The sequence below is a fragment of the Hevea brasiliensis genome, chromosome 5 (genome assembly GCF_030052815.1).
Source record: "Hevea brasiliensis isolate MT/VB/25A 57/8 chromosome 5, ASM3005281v1, whole genome shotgun sequence".
Taxonomy (NCBI): domain Eukaryota; kingdom Viridiplantae; phylum Streptophyta; class Magnoliopsida; order Malpighiales; family Euphorbiaceae; genus Hevea; species Hevea brasiliensis.
In genome coordinates, this window is record NC_079497.1 from 1410415 (window position 1) to 1432434 (window position 22020).

Sequence of the window (22020 nt, forward strand, 5' to 3'; positions counted from 1 at the left end):
ATTTTTATTTTTTGCAAACTTACCATTATAATCATCGTTGTCCATCATGTTATGATACAATCAGACATAACCCACTTCAATATTGTCTTTGCTTTAAATTTCAACTATGCTAATATGTTTGGTATGAGCTTATTAAAGCTGTATAGAATATCAATTTTCATAATATAAATAAAGAAACATAAATAATTAATTAAAATATTAATTTGAAATTGAGGAAGCAGGCCATGACAAATATGAATGGCTAATCCAACCAAGAAAACAATAGGATTTATGTTGTAATGTTCATTAATTAGCATTGCCATAGAAAAAAAAAATGAATTGTTTCTTTCCATCTCTTACTCGTTTTTGCCGCATCCACTGTCTTGTATTTTTATTTGACCATAGTAGCCGAAGTTTAAATAAAAAATATTAATTCTATCATTAAAAAATTAAAAATTTTATTTATTAATATAGAAATTAAAATGCCCATCAAAATCCAGTTATTAATAAAAATAATAATAAAAAAAATATACCAATGAACTTTAACTCTCTTGTTTTAAAGTCATTTCAAAAACTATAAAATTACAAATTCGAGCTCATATATATATTATTTCGTGCATTGAGTTATTATTTTACTAATCATATTATATCCCATTATAACTTGTTTTTTTAGAGAAAATTTAGTATTTTATTAATAAAAATAATAAAATAAGTATAACATCATATTCTCATAAGAAAAAAAAAATATAAATATAGATAATTAAAATATTTTATTCAAAGATAATTAGGATAGAGTAAAATAATTTTTTTTGTAATAATTGATTTTTTTTATTTTTGACCATAAAAAAAAACTTATATAATACTATTTTTTTGGGAATTTGTTACTTCTATGGCCAATAGAAAATATGAAACCATCAACCATTAACAGGGGATCAGGCCACTCCATTGATAGAACAACAATACCCATACCTGAGTCTCCAATAAAAATAAATCAATGATGTATGTTATATTTCAAATTGCCAAATAACTCATTTAAATATTAAAAAAATAAAATCCCAATCTTTTCTTAAAGATACAAATTTAAAAAGAAAAATTCAAATTTGTTCTAAACGGATACAAATCTAAGAGATTCTTAAAAAAAACTAACAAAAAAACAATAAAAAGAAAAAGGAAATTGATCTAGGAGTAACCATTTATGAAAATTCACCGGTGACTGCCAAAATAAAGAGATAAAAAAAAAGAGAAAAGAAAAAAAAAAGAGAGGAGAGGAGGAAAAGGGAAACAAAATGAGATAAGAGGGTCCCATTATAACTAGTTGGTTATTGATTAATTCATCAAATTACAATGTAACTCAAACCCTAGGGGTACACTAGAAGTCTTTGTCAGAAAATCATATCATACCCAGCAATGATTGTGAAAGCAAGAGAACAATGTCATAGGAAGATTGGTAGTAGAGGCTTCACCAAGAAACAGAACAATGCCAACAAATGCGAGAAGCAGAAACACTTGGAAATAAAGTGTGACAAGGATGGGCTAACTTCACCTTGTATGATGTCTATATAAGCAACGCACAATTGCTGAATTGCTTCTCCTTGACTTAATTATCTTCACACTCTCAAGAGTTGTCTCAATAACTAATTACTATGGGTGGTGATGGTCTGATTCAGAATCGGATCAATTTAATTTAAAATTAAAATTAGATCAAAATTCAAATTGACTAAAATTAAGTATAATCAAAACAAAATTGTTTAGTCTTATTTTTAACCAAAACAAAAAAAAATTTAATCGTATTAGAATCAAAATCGAAATTAGAACTAGAAATTTTTGGCTTCATTTATTTTTAATCCCCTAGTTCTAAAACTCAATGTTAGTTCAGTTTTGATTTTGATCCAAAATTAAACAATGATAGCCTGATTTCAAATTTAAATTTTTATCAAAATTAAATGAGCTAAAAAAGAAAAAATTTAATAATTGTGGATTTAGAGAGGAGAATTGGAGCAAGGCTTCCCTACAATAAGAACTTTATGGACTCATGACTCGAAAGAGATCGAAGAATCAACTATTTGTTTTTTACTGTGATCATTTTCTAAGAAATTTCATGGATTCTGACTGGTGCTTGCCAACTTGGCCCAAGAGTCAGAGATTTCGACCGTTCGATGATGTGTAAGATGAAGCTTAGGAATGATGAGCCAAGCTGAAGTCTGACCCAGGCCCGGTCCAAGTATAGTCCATACTGTTGCTCAGAGAGCGGGTTGGAACCGGTTACCATAACCACAAACCGGGTCGAATATAATTGGCCCATTAATCAAGTTGGGCATTTGGCATTATCTCAGTTGTCCTCTCCAACTTTCCCGGTGGTCATTACCCACAACTCTGCCATGGCGGCAGCCACTGCTCCACATGCGCCTGCACAGGCGCCCAATCCCCTTTCGCCACGCAATCACTGTGGGTGCCTTCCGGCGCGGCGACTTTGACAGTTTCGCTAGGGATGCGTGGTGCAACGCTAACGACGGCTTTGAAGTGAACAGTTGATATTTGAGGCCAAGAAGACCACCGAGTATTGAACGCTGATACTCCGTGTCCCGCCTCCTTACTTCTGTAGCCCAATCTGCCGCTGACCTCGCTCTTGAGATTGATAGAGAGCTGGAGATTGGTGTTCAGTGGCGCACATTTTCCATAGATTTTGTTAGAAATTGGCCTAGGGTTTGTCCTTTCTGTTATATGCTTCTGGTTTCAACATTAATTCCCTAAATTGTCCAAATTTGTTGGGAAAGGAAGTTCATTTTCATCCAATATCCGTGTCAAACTCATTCCTGGTGGATTATTATTGTTTGTTTCTCAGCCTCTAGGTGTTACCAATTTATTGGAAACTATCTCCTCCTCCAAATGACAGCAAAAACAGAGTTAATACCGTTTGCTTGAATTCGGTTTATTGGTGTTGCTTATCTTACCATCATTGTTGTTATTCTTGCTGTACAGGAGGCAGCTTAATGATTTTCTGGATACCCCATTAGGAAGGAGTTTTGCTGTGAGTATAATCTCTTTATACCTATAGTACTTGTGGAAGAAAATTTTTCTCTTGGTGGATATTAGTATCTCTCAACCATGATGTACTCTCATTTCTGAATCATTTGAATAGCTTTCTGGGCTTTTGGATAAACAATATGTTAGCAAACAACCTTGGCAACTTTTTCACGGTTATGTGGTACTGTTAAAGGAGTTTTACTAGTTTGTGTGCAATTCAAAGTGGGAATATTATGAATATAGATATGAGTAGTTGGGTAGCTTCTGTTATATGCGTTTGATATAAAAAGTTTGTTTCAAAGTGGACACTGTGCATACCTGTTGTATAATATTATGGATAAATTGAAAAGTTTTAGATAGCCACATGACTGAAATTCCACGTCTTCAATTGATATTGGCGTGCTAAGATTCAAGAAAATTATCTTCCTTTCATGGGGGGGCACAGGGCATCTTATAATGTAAAATGATAGTTGTTTCAAACTTCATTCTTTAGCCACTTTTCTTTATGAATACAGTTTTTGTTTAGCGTCTTTGAGAGAATATAAAACAAAATGTTTTCATTGATGAAGTTAGTAAATGAATAGCTTTAATAGCCAGAGTTCATATTGATTTTCTCATGTCTGTTTATGGGAGTTTTCTTCTGTCCTTTTGTGGTAGTTTTCTGGTTTTAGATGGCATCTTTAAGTTCATGTCATGCAGTTTCAATTATATGTTTTTATTATTATTTTTTTTAAATACTGTCCTTGTAGACTATTTGCTATTTTTCTTCCTCTGGGTATTATCCGGGACCCGGGTGGCTGTTTGGCTTCTTGATATTTGCTACATAGATTCTGCCATTTGCTGCACCTCTTCTCATTAGGACAGCAACAAATAATCTTGTCCTTAAGGTATAACATCATCATCGCTGTCAGAATTAGATGAGCTTTTTTGTTGGTTTTCAAATGTGTCCCTAGGCAAGTTTAAGCTGAAATTGTTTGGTTTTTCTATTTTTGTTACAAGAATAAGGTGCCTTAAGTAGGCTACACAAGATGGCCAGACTATAGAGCTTTAATTTGAGTCAAGATAGAGATAGAATCAACCCATATGTGCTTGTGTTCTGTTGAGCTGCTTTTGCATCAACTTCTATCAGTTTCTTATTGACAATAAATAACTACAGTGGTTCGCTGGCCTTTTATATCAAAATTTGGCAGGGGGCTTGCCCAGCATGTAAGAGGCAGTTTGTTGGTTAAAAAAACCAAATAATTCATTGTGCTACTTGTGGTAACATTGTGTGGCGGCCAGAAGAGACTTTTTGCAAGAGGTGATGGTAGAGGTAAAAACTGATCAGTGTTGAGTTTGAGTACAAATGACGAGATATGCTTGATGGATGGTAGTGGTTCACTTTACGCAGACTCTGGTCTTTGGAAAAAATAGTGTTTAGTCTATGCACTAGATGTTTAGACCTCAAGCTTTGTCATTCGTAGATAGCTTTCTCATCTTCTGGGTCCTCCTCTAGGATAGTTGAATTATTTCCATTTGTATACTTTCGTACACCCAGTTTAGAAACTAAATTACCAGACTTGAAAAATGTACAATACCCTTTGTTCATAAATCATGGCAGAATAACTTTTCCTTACTGTGCAATGGTGTGGCCAATGAGCTAGGAAAAATCTTTTGTGATCAATAGATGCTGTGTTATGAGGGAGTAAATTAAGGACATGCTTTATATGTTAGTGTCTATCTATATGACATTAAAAAGAAAAAAAATCTAATTGGATGACAGTTGAGTTTAATTTGCAATCTGTTTAGTAAATGTTGGCAAAGAAACAAGCAAAGTATCAAGTAAAGAAAAAGGAAATAATAATTTTATTTTAAGTGGGTCCTGAGAATAGAAATTGGTGTAAATTGAAGGACTTCCTGGTTGACTAAATGTAATCGATCAACAGTGATTAGCAGACATAAACTTACTTCTACAGGCATTCTTGTTATTGAATCTTTGACTAAATGGGAACCATGTCAACAATCACCGATCAAGCAGGGAGTTGCTTGTCCTTTCAGTGCCCATGTTTCTTTCTTTCTTTCTTCTTTTTCCTAAAAAAAAGTTTCTATCATTATTTTTTGGCAATAAAAACCTCAAAAGCTGCGATCATGTTGACTAGTGATTTTTTGAAAAAAGTGTTCTAAGGAGATTGAAAAATAGAGTTTCATATTCACATGTTTTTATTTTTCAAATTTTATTTAAGATTTAAAAATTAGTTTTAAGTTATTTTTTTTACTGTTTTCATTTATAATAATTTTTTTTTATAAAAAATAATAATAATTTTTTATAATCAAAATTATACCATAACTTTTCATAAATAAAATTGAATAATTATTTAAAAAATATTTATATATAATAATAATAAATTAATCATATTATTTATAAAATAAATAAATAATACACATTAAAAAATTTTTAAAAGTTTAAGTAAGTTTGTTACTTTGCCGGGGATGTGAACTACTAAACCGAGTTATCCATGCAGTATCATATGACAGCAAGCATCAGAGAATGTGATGCTATACAGATAATCGCTAGCTGTTGCTTTCATTATGAGGAATCCATTGCGTAAGACTTGATGGAGGATTAAGTAGTCTCCCTGCTATTTTATCAATACTCAGTCCTTGTATTTCACTAGCCTGCTTCTCAGTGGCAGTGCCATGAAACTCAGGAAATTACTCTTTTTACTCTTGTGAACAGAAATTGCAGTTTTCATTGCAAAGGCAGGTAATTCAATTGTCTAGTTAAGCTTGCTTATTAATAATCACTCACTCCCTGCAAGTCTAGCATGATGTCAAGTCTGAATTTTAACTACAGGAGAAGCTGGTAGATTTCAAATGCTTAAACCTCATTTTACATGGTAAGAGTTGTGCATCTGTAAGAAACTAGAAATGCTGGAAATCCACACAAGTAATTGTTTTTTGTCTTCAAACAGCAGCTTGATGTCTCCACCATTACATTTTATGCCAAGCAAGTAGTAGCCTTGAACTTTCTTTTCTCTTATCACTTGCAGAATTGTATCTGAAAAAGGTTGAAAGCTAGTATCAGCATCATAAAAAATAAGTTACAAATGTAGGAAGCAGATTAGGTCTTACACTCCTCGGAAGTGGTTAAGACTCCCATGTACTTCTTTTCAAGGCACAGCATCAATTGTCTATGCTTCAAATGGATGGAAACCAACCTAAGTACTTTTGTTCTGCAAATAAACATGAGATAGTGAGTCACATAAACGGAATAATGCACAGAAATTGAGAAAAGAAAAGCTCAGAATTCTAAAAGCTGTTCTACCAGAAGGGGTGATTATTGATAATTTAGCAGCTAATTTAACTGGCTCTTTGTTCCTGTCTGGGAATTGCAGGATGGAAGTTGCTCTTGATTCGAGGGTTGCAGCTCCCCTTAAACCTGGCAACGCATAAAGCATATATGATTCAGACGTTTGGATTTTCTTCTTTCTTCTTTCACGGTAGAAGAATATCAGTGCAACATATGATTCATAAACATTACCTGTTGCAGCAGCAGCAGTAAGAGTAATAATGTCAGCAGGGGTTTGAATGGTCAGGCCAGAGTTGACAGCAGAGGCAACATCTGCTCTATGTGCACCTACTGATTCTGCAGCTTCGGCACAAGCACTGGCTAGCAATGCAGAGGCACAGGCAACCCCATTACTTATTTTCACAGTTTCATTGTCCATATTCTTTTCTATTTCCATGCTGTTGGTGGCTGCAAAGCCAGCAATTGCTGCAGCCAGCCGTGCCACAGAAAGTGCAGCATGTATTTTGGCAGTGAGGAGTCGAACTTCTTCCTTCTTCTTCTCTCTTTTCCACCTCAATATACCAGTCAATGAATTTTCTCTTAGCCAACCCTTAATGCGCTTTAATTTCGTTTAGCAAAAAACAAAGTACAGTAATTAGATAAAAACAATGTGTTGAGCTTCTGTTGGAGATGAGACAGAGAAGATGAGTAGAAAGTGAGTGATCAATATACCCATATCAGTTTTTTGTTGCTTTGAGCTGCATGTTTTTTTCCATCATCTACTTGGAATATTATTCCTTCCTGCTCCCCTAAAACATCACTGTTATGATCTACCTTCTCTTCATGCTCCCCTATTTGTCTTTGCTTGTGATCATCAATATCCAATATCTGTTTCTATCAGAACACATATTTTCAAACTGTTATGACTAGCACAGAAATTCAAGGCACACACAAATAAAGTATAGAGAAAAGAAAGAAAACAAATGCTAGATTTATGTAATTTGACGGTAAAATTTACATTCACGGGCAAGACGTGGTCAAAAAAATCCCACAAAAGAACAGAAAATACATTATAACACAAACCAATTAGAGAAATCACAACTGTTTAAGTTGGTTAGTTATAGTTTCCTATATTGCATTAAATAACATGACAAGTACACCTGAAAATAATTAGGGTTATGGGTTGAATTAAAAAACCAAAAGAAATATATACTTTTATTAACATCTTAATATGATTTTTTATTATTTTTTGTAACATTTTTATATCATGGTAAAGAATGCTAATCTCACATGCAAATGATTCGAACATAGACATATGCCTTTGCATGGTTGACAGGAAGCAAAAGTAACTAGATTTCTCACATTGGATGATGACAATGTCTGTAGGAAGCCAGAGGCAGTTGGGCTCCATGATCGACATAGAAACTCCATGGCGTGCAGAGGGATATTCAAAGACTCATAATGGTAATGTTTAGTTCTTGTTGCCATTATTTCATCATTTGCCCTGTTCCAACACCTCTGCTCAAAAAGCTTCGCATTCTAATAAATTTTAATGATCAGAAAATAAATTCTGCAGAAAGAAAAAAAGATTAGACAGTTTAGTAGAAATCACTTTTATATGTTAATTAAGACTCACCTTATTAGTTTGTAATTGCTGCTGAGTTTTGAAGGAGACTCTTCCTTGGGTCAGTACTCCTCCTGGAAGTTCCTCCATATGAATGCATGCAAGATTCAACTTCTAACTTGCAAGAAACAAAGTTATCTACGAAGGAAAGTTATGGAACTTAAAACTCTACTTAATTCCAAAACAGACGAGTTTCTGCAGAAACCATGCACGTATCTACCAAAATAAAAACAATACACATTTGGATATCTTTTTCTAAGGGAAAAATCAAGAACGATAAGATGGCAAGAAAATAAAAACAACGAAATACATATACAGTAAGGGAAAAATCATTGAGCTGATAGAGTTTCTAAATCAGGAAAGCTCATGGGAGCCGTAAAAGAATAATATGAGCAGGATATATATAATCCAAACTGATTGAAAAGAGGAAAAACTATAATGGGATGTTGTTCCGTAAAGTAGAATGCCATAGGCAATTTATAGCTATAGCTATAGCTACTGCATGCAGCATGCTTATGCAAACTTACGCACATTCTACAAGTGGAAACCATGCACGTGTTAGGGACTAGCAATTTGCAAATTCTCAGGAGTATTATAACTCCACCATCTTCGAAAGGTGAGCATCTTAGAAGCTTAACAAATACTCAAAGAAGATTAAACAATTAATAAATAGCTTAATTAATACTAATCTTTTCTCTAAACTTCTTTTATCATGATGATGATATTGATACTCACATCCAAGGTTGAAAAATCTTGGGAGGGGACCAGCTTAGGCCTATTGAATCCGTGAACTGGCAAGTGAATATACAAGGAAAAAAAGATTACCATAATAGAATTTGCAGGCTCTTGCCTTTGATTACATATCGGTTTGTGGAAGTAGGAAGCCTTGGTACTTGTAGCCCACTAAATTACCTGCATTTTTTTATTTGTTTCTTGCATTTTGGTTGCTGCTGCACCAGCCCAGTTGTTAACTGGACCATTGTTATATGGAAAGCGGTATGCAGCAGATCGCGGTATGCGCGAGAGTGTGATACTTCACTTGATTATATGCTGAGTACTTTGAGATCAGGCTTAATCAATACATTATGGATTCAGAACATGAAAATTTTTTGTCTAAATTTAATTTATTATAGATTTAAAATATAATATTTATGTTGAGTTTTCAATAGATCATTTTAAATTTATAATTCTCACTTATTTTACTTGTGAATCTTTGAATTCATAATTTAAGAAATTGTAAAATGCTAATTTTTAATATTTACATAACATAAATTACATAAATTTGCTTAATATAAAATTTTTAAAGTGTATATAGATAATAATACATTTCTAAAATTAATAAATATTTATATTAATTTTTGTGTAATTTTAAATTCCTTAATTAATAATTTTTTTAATTCTCTATAGCTTTTTAATTTTTAAATTTATAATAACAATTTAATGCCAATTTATTTAATTGTCTTGAAAATAATGGTGGTAATTTAATATTTTAATGCGTTATCTTCGAAAAGAATTGTAATCTTTGAATTAATAATTTTTGAGCCAATAACACAAAAAGGTGTTTTGGGCCACAAGCTTCTTGATGGACTACAAATTTTGATGTGCTGTATACGAATTACACGAACACTAACCATATATACACCCTTTCTTCAGCTCTCTCTCTGCTTCGATTCTTATTAATTGCACCAACGCTAAATTGTTTTCAGGGAAATCCGATCAAATCCACTTTGAATCTGAAGAAATTTTCTGTTTGTATTCTAATATTTTGCGGAGTGAGTATGGAGAGGCACTCTCTCGATTTCAAATTCCTGTGACTCTTCCTGCATAATTTATTTTTATGTATTTATATTTATAAAAAAATAAATATATTATTAAAATTGTATTTAAAACTTATATTTTTTTTATCTATAATTTATTTTTTAATAAATAAATTTATATTATAAAATAATAAATTAAAAAAAAAATAAATAATCTATTATCAAAAAAACGTCCTGCTACGAGAAATATCCCGGAGCCCTGAGCTCATGTGAAATAAGGAAAGCAATCCCTATTCTCCACCAACTTCTTGTCATTCCTAATTGTTTATACTTCAGTTCTTTTTCATTAGCTTTTGTTTCAATTAAGTTAAAATTTTTTGTGGCACACAAAATTTTTATGTTAATTATCACTACTGCAATCCTCTTCCTTTATCCAAACTTATTACCGACTAAACACAAACTTTTTAAGCGAAGTTATATATTTATTTATTTATTTATTTTTCTGTCTATCAGGAAGTTTCTTCGACCCTCCATCGGTTCAAATGGTGATTGCGCAGTGTCACTTGTGCCAATTGTAAATAATAAATAAGCAAACAATAATACAAAATTAAATTGTGAGAATAGGCAAGTCATTATTCTAATCATCATGAAATTAAAGTACAAGAATATGCAAGCCACTGCTTTTACTATAATTTTTTTTAATTAATCACATGGCTGAATCCCACTTGAATAACAAAACAGGCTTAGTACACGATTCAATAAAGGATTCAGAAACAAAATTGGTGAAAAAACCAACCATAACAAATATTCAACCAACATTTTAAAGGTTAATACTGATGGCTCGAGACAATTCCAGTAAACAAAATAAAGCAGAAATTGCAAAATGCAGTCCAACATCAAGACTTTGAAATGCTGATTGAATGTATCAAAATTCCTACTTCTTTTCTTCTTTCTCAGCTTCTGCAGCCTTCTTCATTCGGGCACCAGCATGGCGCTTGTTCATCTGCTCAAGTCGCAGCTTGTCATATGCCTTGAATGATTTCATCTCCTCAGTGACCTTAACAAGCTCCACAGATGGCTTCTCACGTACAATAGGCATGAGCGGTCCTTGGACTTGGGTTGCGATTGCCAACTCCTCAGGAGCAGAATCACCAGCCTGCACCAGGAAAATTATTTTTTCAAGTAATCAAGATAGGTACTATATCTGAAAACTGAACATCAGCCAATCAAAATTACCTTGAACTTGCGGGCATGTCTTGGGAAGACAACCAACTTGGCCTTGTAAGTCTTCAGCCTTTGAACATTGGCTTGTAAGCCCTCCAGAGAACGGTTCTTTCTACGATGATCAACAGCTATTCCAATTGTAGGGGCAAGCTTCTTTGGAATACCAGCAGCCTGTTAATTGAAAAAGGCATTAAATCATTGTAACAGGTATTTAACAAAAAAAAAAAAAAAAAAAAAAGAACATATGTAGTAAAGCAATATTTCACTTGACAGACTAAAAATCCAATATTTTAATTTGCATTCACTAAGATGAGATAAATTTAATGACAACAAACACCAAAGAGAAACTAAGTCACATATGCACTCGATCATGCAGCTCAGCTTCTTGCACTATAAATATTAAACATATTCATGGGAGACAAATTAGACAGTTCTACCAACTGGGAACATCTATTAAATTCGATATCTCATTCATGCCAGTTTAGTCCTAGAATCCTTGGAATGTGATCAAGAATAACAGCTGAGAAACAACATAATGAATGGCTCAAATAAAGTGGACTATCCACAGGTCAGTAGATCAGCAATTGCCTTCAAAAGCACGTAAGATAAATCATAACATGAATGATAAGACTGCACAAAAGCCACAAAAGAAACAAAGATGATAGATCTTCACAGCTTTCTTTGAAGATACTAATAAAGAAAATTAATGCACCTTGAGCTCTTCAAGAGAAAACCCTCTACCAGCCCTCAATTTCATATTATACTTTAAAGTCTGTCCATGGACAATTGAACGGAGAGGTCCCGCTGTGGGCCGAGGAAAGATCTTGACAGCTTTCTTTTGGCGAGCTGATAACAGTAGAAGAATTTATGCACAATATGAATCAGTCGAGTGCCAAACGAGAAATTTAGTTTCACAAATGCACGTGTAATGACATGTAAACCAAAATTTCAGTTCCCAACTCCAAAAATCACAAACAAAAACAAAAACAAAAACAAAAAGCTACCCACCAATTCGTCTCCTTGTTTTTCGAGCAGGTTGGTTAAACCATGTCTTGACATAATTTTGCCAGTGTTTTTTAAAGTGCCCATTAGGCACAACATTGTTATGCTTCACCATGACTCACCTGAAAAGTCCTGAAATCAGTAAAAACTAACATCAATTATTTCTGAACATAACAAGTATAAAACATAAACGTAGGCAGATCAATCACAAACTCATTTTAATCCACAAGAACATTATCAATGTATCAATCTTCTTCTTGGTTCTTAAGCTAGTGATCATCCGTCAATAATTATCAAATAATTTACACACCAAAGATAAAAAGAAATAAATCCAACTACAAAGTTCGAGCAAACAATTAACACAGCTTATATCAATGACACCCTCTAACCAAAAAATCCAAATATACTCAGTTACTGCATAGCTGCTAATAGAAAAGATTACGATGCTAATTAAGCTACGTTCACTTTTCTTCTCTTTTCTTTTGGATTCGATAATTTTCTGAATAAACAAATGAAGGGAAATAGATGGGAATTTGAGGAAAACTTACAATGCAGGGAATCCCTCTTCCTCGTTCAGCTTCAAGCGGCTTGGAATGTAGAATAGAGCTCTCGAAGTCGCTTTGTACAGAGATTTAATAGAATATTACAAAACCAAAACCCTAGATTATTGGGTCTTTTCGGGTTGGGTTGGATTTTTTTCTGGGCCTGAATCTTGTTGGGTTAACCACACCTCAGACCAACCATATTCAAGCTGTTAAAAAAAATTTGAATTTTAATTTAATATATTTTAATTATAAAAATTTTAAAATAATGAAATAAATTTTCAAATTATTTTTTTAACATATAAAAAAATATTTTAAAAAATAATTTCAAATTAATTTTTTATCCTTTCAATTACAATTACTCAATTTATACTGAGCCTACATATGACTTACCCCTGTTTAGATTTTGATTTTTTTAAAATTAATAATTTTACTCTTAGTGAAAAATACAGGATTTTGAGGCATTAGAATATTTCATTATATAATAATTCAAATAATAAAAGATAATTATATTTAAAATTAGGAGCCAAAGGGTGATATAATTTCTAATTTAAAATATCATGTACTAAATTATAATGATAAATACATATTTTTATAATAAGAACTAAAGTGCTGAATTATTAAAGAATTTCAAAAATAAAAATTGATAATTTTAGAACAGTAAGCATCAAAATCTATATTAGATAAAACCTCAGAGGCCTTTTCTTTTTCCCATTAACCCTAAAGCACAACGATTCTAATTCCAGATAATTAAACTGTAACACCTTAAATTTTTAAATTTATTATTTTATGGGTAAATATTAATATTTTATTTTATTTAAATTTTTAGAAAATTTTTTGAAATTTTTTGAATTTTAGAAATCGGGTTCGATTTTTTAAAAATATAAAACTTTGATGATTTTTAAAAATTAATTTAAAGACCACGTGATAAAACTAAAAATATATTTGGACTCTACGAATTTTTCTGAGTTTTCTAAAATTTTTTTGAAATTTTTAGGCCCCATTTTTTGTTCCAAGACAGAGTAAAAATTTAAAATTTTGTACCATTAATCGAACTGACCGAATCGAACCGGACCGAATCGGACCGACATTTTCTTTTCTTTTCTTCTTCCTTCCTTCCCCGCGCGTTCCCATCCCTCTTCCTCTCTCTCCCGTTTTCTCTCTCCTCCCTCCTCCCCACACAGCGCCGCCGCCACCCCAGCCTCCCCACCTCCCTGGCGCGCCGCCCTAGCTCTTCCCCACCGCCAGTCGACGCTCTAGGCGGCCGAAAATGACACGCGAAGCTCCCCTTGCGCGCGCTCTCCGTTTCGGCTTCCCGACCAAAATCGGGCCGATCCGGCCATCGTTTGGGCCGGGTCTTGTGTCTAAACTCATTCATACCTCACAAGCTTTTCATAGACACTAAGAACACCAAAATCCATTAAGCGGTTTGCCCAATTTTTGTTCGAAAAATTTTAGCCCATTTTAAATTTTGGGCTAGAATTCTCGCAAACCGTGAACCCCACGAAAAAACCGAGAGTACCGGAGCACTCCACTCATCGAGAGCTTCGCGGCAATATAAATTTTAAAATTTTTCGACACCATTTTTTAGTGGGTCTCACGAAATTTCATAGTGTTTTTTCGAGCATTAAATGTGCTTAAAAAATTTCGTAAAAATTATGTACTAACCCCCGTATTGTGGGCTTCGTGTAGGTACTTCAATTCGCGAAAATTCGACGGTTGCCCGGTTCTGTGAATTTCCGGCCAGATAGACAGGCTACCAAAAAATTCTCGGAATCGAGTCGAGATTATGGCTATCCCACTGTTGTTAGACGTTCCGAATGCATTCCTGAGGTCAGAATCGGCATAGGTAAACTCGAACCTTACTTTTTCTTAATTGTCTAGTGCTTGAATTGGATTAAAAATCCATAAAATATTCATGGTAGGTCAAAAAATTATGATTCCTTTTGCATTAGCTTAGTAATGTTGCTAAGGATCGCGAGACAAAGTTTTAGAATTTTTAGAGCTCATTTGGGTAGTTTTTACAAAAGGGTCAATTATAAGGACTAAACTGTAATTTTACATATTATGACTGATGACTGTTTGGATGGGCCCAGGAGGGGCTGTGTGATGTAATTGAGTTGTGAGTGTATGGTTTATAGATATAGAAGTGTGTTTTAAACCCTTTTACAGGTTGGATAGGTCCTAGGTATAGAGAGACTCTGTCGAATTTTTGACACAACTTAGGACATCTTTGGTCTTTTTCTTAATTTGTGTTGAGTCAAATATATTAATTAATTATAATAAAATTGTCGTGAGCATGACCTTCCTCCTCCATGCCACATGTTATACGGTGACTACGGTTAAGTCTGTGAGTAAAACATTAATTTTAATTTTAATTTCGATATTATTATATGTTCAAGCATGCCCATGCATCACTTATATGTATATATCTATGTAGTTAAACTCTAGGCACGTTTTATGTTGCATTCACAACTGTTAAAGTGCCATAGATGTTGTTTGTGGTAATTTGGAGCAGTGTGGTGCGTTGGTCTGCGTGTGGTGTGGTGTTGGATATGGACAGGACGGGTGGACACGGCTTGAGATCTTTGCTAGGACCTGGTCTTTCGGGGTAGACATGGCTTGAGTTCTTCGCTAGGACCCCATATTTGGTTTATTAAGCGAAAGTCCGGCTGAGATCTTCGCTGGCAGAGGTTGGATTAAGAGGGTTGTATAGGGGATCAGCTCTCATATATGTGTTGTTTGACATTATCGGGTGTGTGAGTGCTCCAAATTGCCTTTTTGATGTGATTTGTATGAAAGTTATGACGATGTTGCATTTCACTCCACAGGGTGCATTGACTTTAGATAGCTATAGAGATTATGATTAAAATTGATAATTTACTCTTTGAGTCGAACGCTCACTCATGTTCATTATTTTTCCAGGTTACAAGAGGATTATTGTTATGGTTAACCTGCTTTTCTTTTTCATAGGTTGTCTATTAATGTCTGTAACGTTTGTATAATTCTGTTAACTCCTATAAATTCTGCATATGTTAGAAATATTTATTTGATTGGGTCCGTAATATATTTGTCATGTTGGACCTGTAAACTTATTAAATGCATGTATGATGGGATTGGATGAGAGAGCTGAGCTCCCATATAAATGATGACCTTTTAATTATGTGGAGGGTGAGCTAAGCTCCCCAGATGATTATATATATTGTGTTTACAAGTCGGGCGAGTCAAAAACTCTCCATTTTATGGTCCATTTTATGGCCGGACTCTATCCGGTTGAATTTTTGAAATTGGGCCCAAATGGGCCTTAGAGTTGGGTTGATGAATAGTTAGGCTTACTACGGGCCTCGGGGGCTTTAGGCTGGCCCAGGTCCTAGTACCGGTCTAGCCCATAGGTTAGGTCGTGAAAAATGTGGTATCAGAGCGTAGGCTCTAGATTCTTAGAGAAAAATTATCTAAAGTGTTGGCAAGAGTCTGATAAGAGTCACATGCGGAATATAGGGTCCACATTCGTCTTGCATTGTCCTCTTTGCTTCTAGTTTCTGCTTTATATAATTGTGTGTAAATATGAGTCTATAGAGTTGTGTAACATGCCGTTTTGAATTTTATGGGCTAATGCTGCTGAATTTCAGGAAAATGCGTAGAAGTAGAAGAGCTGCCACTGCACCATAACTAGATGTGCCTGATAAGTTGTCAGCACAGGATGAGGCGCCTGCCCCGGGAGGTAAGGTAGGAGGCCTACAGCTGCTCAAGTAGAGGAGCAGCCACCACCAGTTCAGGTCAGTCTTTTATGGCTCAGGGTCCCATGGACCCAATGGCAGCTACTCTAGTTGGTTTGTAGAGAACCTTCAATATGATGGCACAGTATATGGTTCACCCTCCCCAACAGCAGTAGTCCATAGCACCAAGAGGGGAACCTTATAAACAAATAATTAATTTCAAGAAGTTGGTGCCTGGTACTTATGATGTGTCAGACGATGCCCATCGGTTTTTGGATTCCTGTAAACAGGCAGGGATAGAGTTGCAGTTGACTGATAGGAGACTTATAGAGTGTGTGCAGCATGTCATGGGGCCTATGCCTAGACAATGGACGAATGACTACATATTACCTCGGATGGAAGGTTTTTCATGGACCCGGTTATGTAGTCTTGTTTATCAACGAGTTTATACCGAGAAAGTTTGAGATCAAAAGCGATGGGCCTTTGAGGCCTTAAGGCGAGAATGGCAGTGCAGTAGATGAATATGCTCTGAAATTTACGAAAGCGGCGGATATGCCCCTACATCAGTGGCTATAGAAAGTATGAAGATAAAAAGGTTCCTAAAGGGGCTGGATAAGAGGTATGCAAACCTGGCCATGATGTCTTATCAGTCTTTTGATATGGTAGTTGATCGAGCCCGACAGATTGAGATTAGCTATACAGGAGATGACAGTGGAAAGGCAAAGAAAAATAGAGCAGAGGGTTCTTCAGGTGTTCCCCACATGGGTACTACGGATAGCGGAGGCCAAAGTCATTACAGAGGAAGAAATAGGAACAAGAAGAGTGGTTTTGGACACAAATCTCGAGGATTCAGATCAGGGTATGGATCCAGCAGTGGTCACAGCTCGGGATACAGTAGTTCTGGGTCTGGTTCAGGATCCTCCCTTGCACCTTACGCACAATGTGGAAGAGGACATTTAGGACGTTGTATGATGGGTTCAAGAGTATGTTTCAGGTGTGGCCAACAAGGTCACTTTGCTAGGGAATGTCTCGTGTTCAGCGAGCCACAGATGGGGTCCACGAGGTTACATTGCAAATGTTCCTCGTCACCGTATCCACGGTACTTGATATGGCGGCGATCGATTCGATGGCCAACAGGACCGAGGACTAGGAGGACATGGATTTGGAGGCAGATCAGGAGGTAGAAGTCAGTATCAGGGTTCTGCAACGCAGGGTAGGGGTCAAGCTCGGGTTTTCACCTTAACCCACCAGGATACTCAGGCTTCCAATGCAGTTGTGGCAGGTATTCTTCTAGTCTGTTCCTATGAGGCTCGTGTTTTGATAGATCCGGGTGCTACGCACTCATTTGTCTCCCCAGTTTTTGCCATGAGATTGGGTAGGAACCCAACAATTTTAGAATGCTCTTTGTCTGTAGCTACCCCGCTTAGTGACAACATAGATATAGACATGGTTTTTTCGGGTAGTCCAGTAGTAGTGGATGGCAGAATCCTCCCAGCAGACTTGGTTCCTTTACCAGTAATAGATTTCGATGTAATTTTGGGAATGGATTGATTGGTAACTTATTATGCCACTTTAGACTGCAGAAACAAAAAGGTGTATTTCCACACACCTGGTGGAAGAATTTAGCTTTGATGTTGACAGAAGTGTGGCTCCATATAATTTGGTGTCAACAATTAGTGGTAGAAAAATGTTGAGGCGTGGATGTCATGGGTATTTGGCATTGGTGAGAGATACATCTGTAGAAGGTGTCAACATGGAAAATGTTCTTGTTGTCAGAGAATTCATGGATGTCTTCCTGAGGAGCTTCCAGGGTTGCCACCAGGAAGGAAAATAGAGTTCTGCATTGATGTTGTACCAAGTACAAACCCCATATCAATGCCGCCTTATAAGATGGCACTAGCAGAATTGAAAGAGTTAAAGGAGCAACTATAGGAGCTTTTGGACAAGGGTTTCATACGTCCGAGCACTTCACCTTGGGGCGCTCCTATTCTATTCGTGAGAAAGAAAGATGGGTCCTTGAGGTTGTGTATTGATTATAGACAGCTGAACAAGGTGACTGTGAAGAACAAGTATTCACTTCCTCGGATCAATGATCTCTTTGATCAGCTCCAAGGGGCTGGATTCTTTTCCAAAATAGACCTACGATCAGGCTACCATCAGTTGAGAATCAGTAATGAGGATGTGTCCAAGACAACATTCAGGACAAGATATGGTCATTATGAGTTCTTGGTGATGTCTTTTGGACTCACTAATGCACCAACAGCCTTCATGGACTTGATAAACAGGGTGTTCAGGCCATTCCTGGACCGTTTTGTCATCGTATTCATAGATGACATTTTGGTATACTGTCGGATCAAGGAAGAACACGTGTGGCATTTGAGGATGGTGTTACAGACTTTGAGAGAGCACCAGCTATATGCCAAATTTTCAAAATGTGAATTTTGGCTAGAAAGCATCTCATTCTTAGGACACGTGGTTTCTAGTGAAGGCATTCAAGTGGATCCCAAGAAAATTGAGGCTGTAACTGATTGGCTTAGGCCTGCAATAGTCAATGAGGTGTGAAGTTTTCTGGGCCTAGCTGGCTACTATAGGCATTTTGTGCAAGATTTTTCCAGGATATCAGCTCCCCTAACTAAGTTAACTCGGAAGAATGTTCCATTCATTTGGACAGATATTTGTGAGGAGAGTTTCCAGAAGCTTAAGGAGTGTCTAACCACCACCCCTGTGTCGACATTACCGATGAGTGGTGAAGGATATACCGTGTACTCTGATACCTCCAAAGTTGGCTTAGGGTTGTTTTGATGCAGAATGGAAAAGTAGTAGCTTATGCTTCAAGGCAGCTAACGAGGCATGAGCAGAACTACCCCACCCATGATTTGGAAATGGCAGTTGTAGTCTTTACACTAAAGATTTGGAGACATTACCTATATGGTGAAGTGTGCGAGATATACACTGACCACAAGAGTTTGAAGTACATCTTCCAAAAGAGGGATTTAAATTTAAGACAAAGAAGATGGATGGAGCTTTTAAAGGACTATGATTATACCATCCAGTACCACCTTGAGAAGGCCAATGTAGTAGCAGATGCTTTAAGCAGAAAATCTTCTTGCAACTTGGCGCACATATAAGCAGAGAAGAGACCGCTGATTCAGGAAATACATGAGTTGATGGATCAAGGTCTGATCTTAGATCTTTCAGATGAGGGGGTATTGTTGGACAATTTTTTGATAAGACCAGACCTGCGAGATAGAGTCAGAGTTTCCCAGCACAGAGACCAGCAATTGATAAAGATCATAGAAAGAGTACAGCAGGGTGAAGGTGGTGAGTTTGGATTTGCCAATGATGGCCCCCCCTTATGCAAGGTTCCAGGATATGTGTGCCCGACGTGGACAATCTCAGAAATGAAATCATGCGAGAGGCACACTATACACTATATAATGTCCACACACCTGGTGGAAGAATTTAGCTTTGATGGTGACAGAAGTGTGGCTCCATATAATTTGGTGTCAACAATTAGTGCTAGAAAAATATTGAGGCGTAGATGTCATGGGTATTTGGCATTGGTGAGAGATACATCTGTAGAAGGTGTCAACATGGAAAATGTTCATGTTGTCAGAGAATTCATGGATGTCTTCCCTAAGGAGCTTCCAGGGTTGCCACCAGGAAGGGAAATAGAGTTCTGCATTGATGTTGTACCAGGTAGAAACCCCATATCAATGCCTCCTTACAGGATGGTACCAGCAGAATTGAAAGAGTTAAAGGAGCAACTATAGGAGCTTTTGGACAAGGGTTTCATACGTTCGAGCACTTCACCTTGGGGCGCTCCTATTCTATTCGTGAGAAAGAAAGATGGGTCCTTGAGGTTGTGTATTGATTATAGACAGCTGAACAAGGTGACTGTGAAGAACAAGTATTCACTTCCTCGGATCAATGATCTGTTTGATCAGCTCCAAGGGGCTGGATTCTTTTCCAAAATAGACCTACGATCAGGCTACCATCAGTTGAGAATCAGGAATGAGGATGTGTCCAAGACAACATTCAGGATAAGATATGGTCATTACGAGTTCTTGGTAATATCTTTTGGACTCACTAATGCACCAGCAGCCTTCATGGACTTCATGTGTAACACCCCAAAATTTTAAATTTTATGAGCATTTGTGGTATTTTAATTTTATTTAAATTTTAGGAATTTTTTTGGGATTTTTCGGATTTTAAAAATCGGGTTCAATTTTTCGAAAATATAAACTTTGATGATTTTTAAAAATTAATTTAAAGACCACGTGGCAAAACTAAAAATATATTTGGAGTCTACGTATTTTTCTGAGTTTTCTGAAATTTTTTTCGAAATTTTTGGACCTCGTTTTCGGTCCCGAGGCAGAGTAAAAATTCAAAATTTTGTATTCGAATCGAACTGCCGAATCGAATCGGACGGATCGGACCGGTCGAATCGGACCGGCTTTCTTCCCTTTTTCTTCCTCCACGCGACGTTCCCTCTCCCTTTTCTCTCTCTTTTCTCTCTCTGCCCTCCTGCTGACCGCCTCCCCTACGTCCCCACCTCACGGCGCGCCTCCCGGTATCGGCCGGCCGCCGCCCAACCGGCCGGAACGCGCATAACGCCCCTCCTCGCTGCTGCGTCGGTTTCTCCGGCCAAAATTCGGCCGATCCGGCCACCAATTGGACCAGGTCTTGTGTCTAAAATCATCTACTCGGCGAGAGCTTTCCATAGACACCAAGAACGCCGAAATCCATCGAGCGGTTTGTCCGATTTTTGCTCGGGAAGATTTTAGCCCATTTCGACTTTTGGGCTAGATTTCTGAAAAGTGAATCCCACGAAAACCGAGGCTACCAAGACGCTCCACTCGTCGAGAGCCGCAACGACATAAATTTCAAATTTTTCCGACACCGTTTTCGGTGGGTCCCACGAACCGCGGTGTTTTTCCGAGCATTAAATGAGCTTAGAAAATTCTGAAAAATTTATGTACTAACCCCGTGTTATGGGCTTCGTGTAGGTACCCTCAATTCGCGGAAATTGGCCAAGATGCAGTGAATTTCGGCGATGCACTATTCGGAAAAGTCTCCGAATTGGACCGAGGTTTTGGCTAGCCCCCCATTGTCAGACGTCCCGAGTGCGTCCCCGAAGTCGAAATCGGCAAAGGTAAACCCGAACCTTGCTTTTTCGTAATTTCCTAGTGCTTAAATAGGATTAAAAATCCATAAAATATTCGTGGTAGCTTAGAAAATTACGATTCTTTTTGCAATAGCTTAGTAATATTGCTAAGGACCGCGAGGCAAAGTTTTATAATTTTTAGAGCTTGTTCGGGCAGTTTTTGCAAAAATGATCAATAATAAGGACTAAATTGAAATTTTGCGTATTGTGATGGATGACTAATTTGATGGGCCCAGGAGGGGCTGTGTGATATGATTGAGCTGTGGATAGATGGATTGTGAATATAGAAGTGTGTTTTGAGCCATTTTACAGGTTGGGTAGGTCCTAGGTATAGGGGAGACTCTGCCGGATTTTCGGCATGACTTAGGACGTATTGGTCTTTTTCTTTGTTTGTATTGAGTCAAATTTATTAAATGATTGTAATAAAATTGTCGTGAGCGGACGACCTTCTTCCTCCGCCCAGCCGCCTCAATGACCATCGTCAAGTCTGTGAGTAAAATATTAATTTTAATTGTAATTTCGATATTATTATACGTTCAAGCATGCCCATGCATCACTTATATGCATATATTTATGTAGTTAAACTCTAGGCACGATTTATGTTGCATTCATAACTGTTGATGTGCCATGGATGTTGTTGTGGTAATTTGGAGCAGTGTGCGTGCGTTGGCGTGCGTGTGATGTGGTGTGGACTATGGATAGGACGGGGTAGTCACG

At 36.5% G+C, this 22020-nt stretch overlaps 2 protein-coding genes and 1 long non-coding RNA gene across 6 annotated transcripts; 1 reads left to right on the plus strand and 2 right to left on the minus strand.

The window, feature by feature from the left end:
* Positions 1-2140: 2140 nt before the first annotated feature.
* Positions 2141-4619, plus strand: LOC131179839 (uncharacterized). Of its 3 annotated transcripts, XR_009148730.1 has the most exons (3): positions 2289-3007; positions 3753-3890; positions 4160-4619. It is a non-coding gene; the product is annotated as an uncharacterized LOC131179839 (long non-coding RNA). The 3 variants fall into 3 exon arrangements; XR_009148729.1 differs by lacking the exon at positions 3753-3890 and having other exon boundaries at positions 2141-3007; XR_009148728.1 differs by lacking the exon at positions 3753-3890 and having other exon boundaries at positions 2141-3007; positions 4194-4619.
* Positions 4620-6337: 1718 nt separating this feature from the next.
* On the minus strand, positions 6338-7985 carry LOC131180031 (uncharacterized). Its single transcript, XM_058147615.1, has 5 exons — positions 7908-7985; positions 7634-7810; positions 7004-7165; positions 6524-6890; positions 6338-6414 (listed from the first exon to the last, which is right to left on the minus strand). Exons 1-5 carry the CDS (start codon positions 7983-7985, stop codon positions 6338-6340), a joined length of 861 nt encoding a protein of 286 aa, XP_058003598.1.
* Positions 7986-10333: 2348 nt separating this feature from the next.
* On the minus strand, positions 10334-12556 carry LOC131179840 (60S ribosomal protein L13-1-like). 2 transcript variants are annotated; one of them, XM_058146521.1, is made up of 5 exons: positions 12427-12556; positions 11885-12010; positions 11589-11722; positions 10889-11047; positions 10334-10808 (listed from the first exon to the last, which is right to left on the minus strand). In XM_058146521.1, exons 2-5 carry the CDS (start codon positions 11991-11993, stop codon positions 10587-10589), a joined length of 624 nt encoding a protein of 207 aa, XP_058002504.1. In that variant the 5' UTR covers positions 11994-12010; positions 12427-12556; the 3' UTR covers positions 10334-10586. The 2 variants fall into 2 exon arrangements, with proteins under 2 accessions (XP_058002504.1, XP_058002505.1); XM_058146522.1 differs by having other exon boundaries at positions 11885-12000; positions 12427-12536.
* Positions 12557-22020: the final 9464 nt, after the last annotated feature.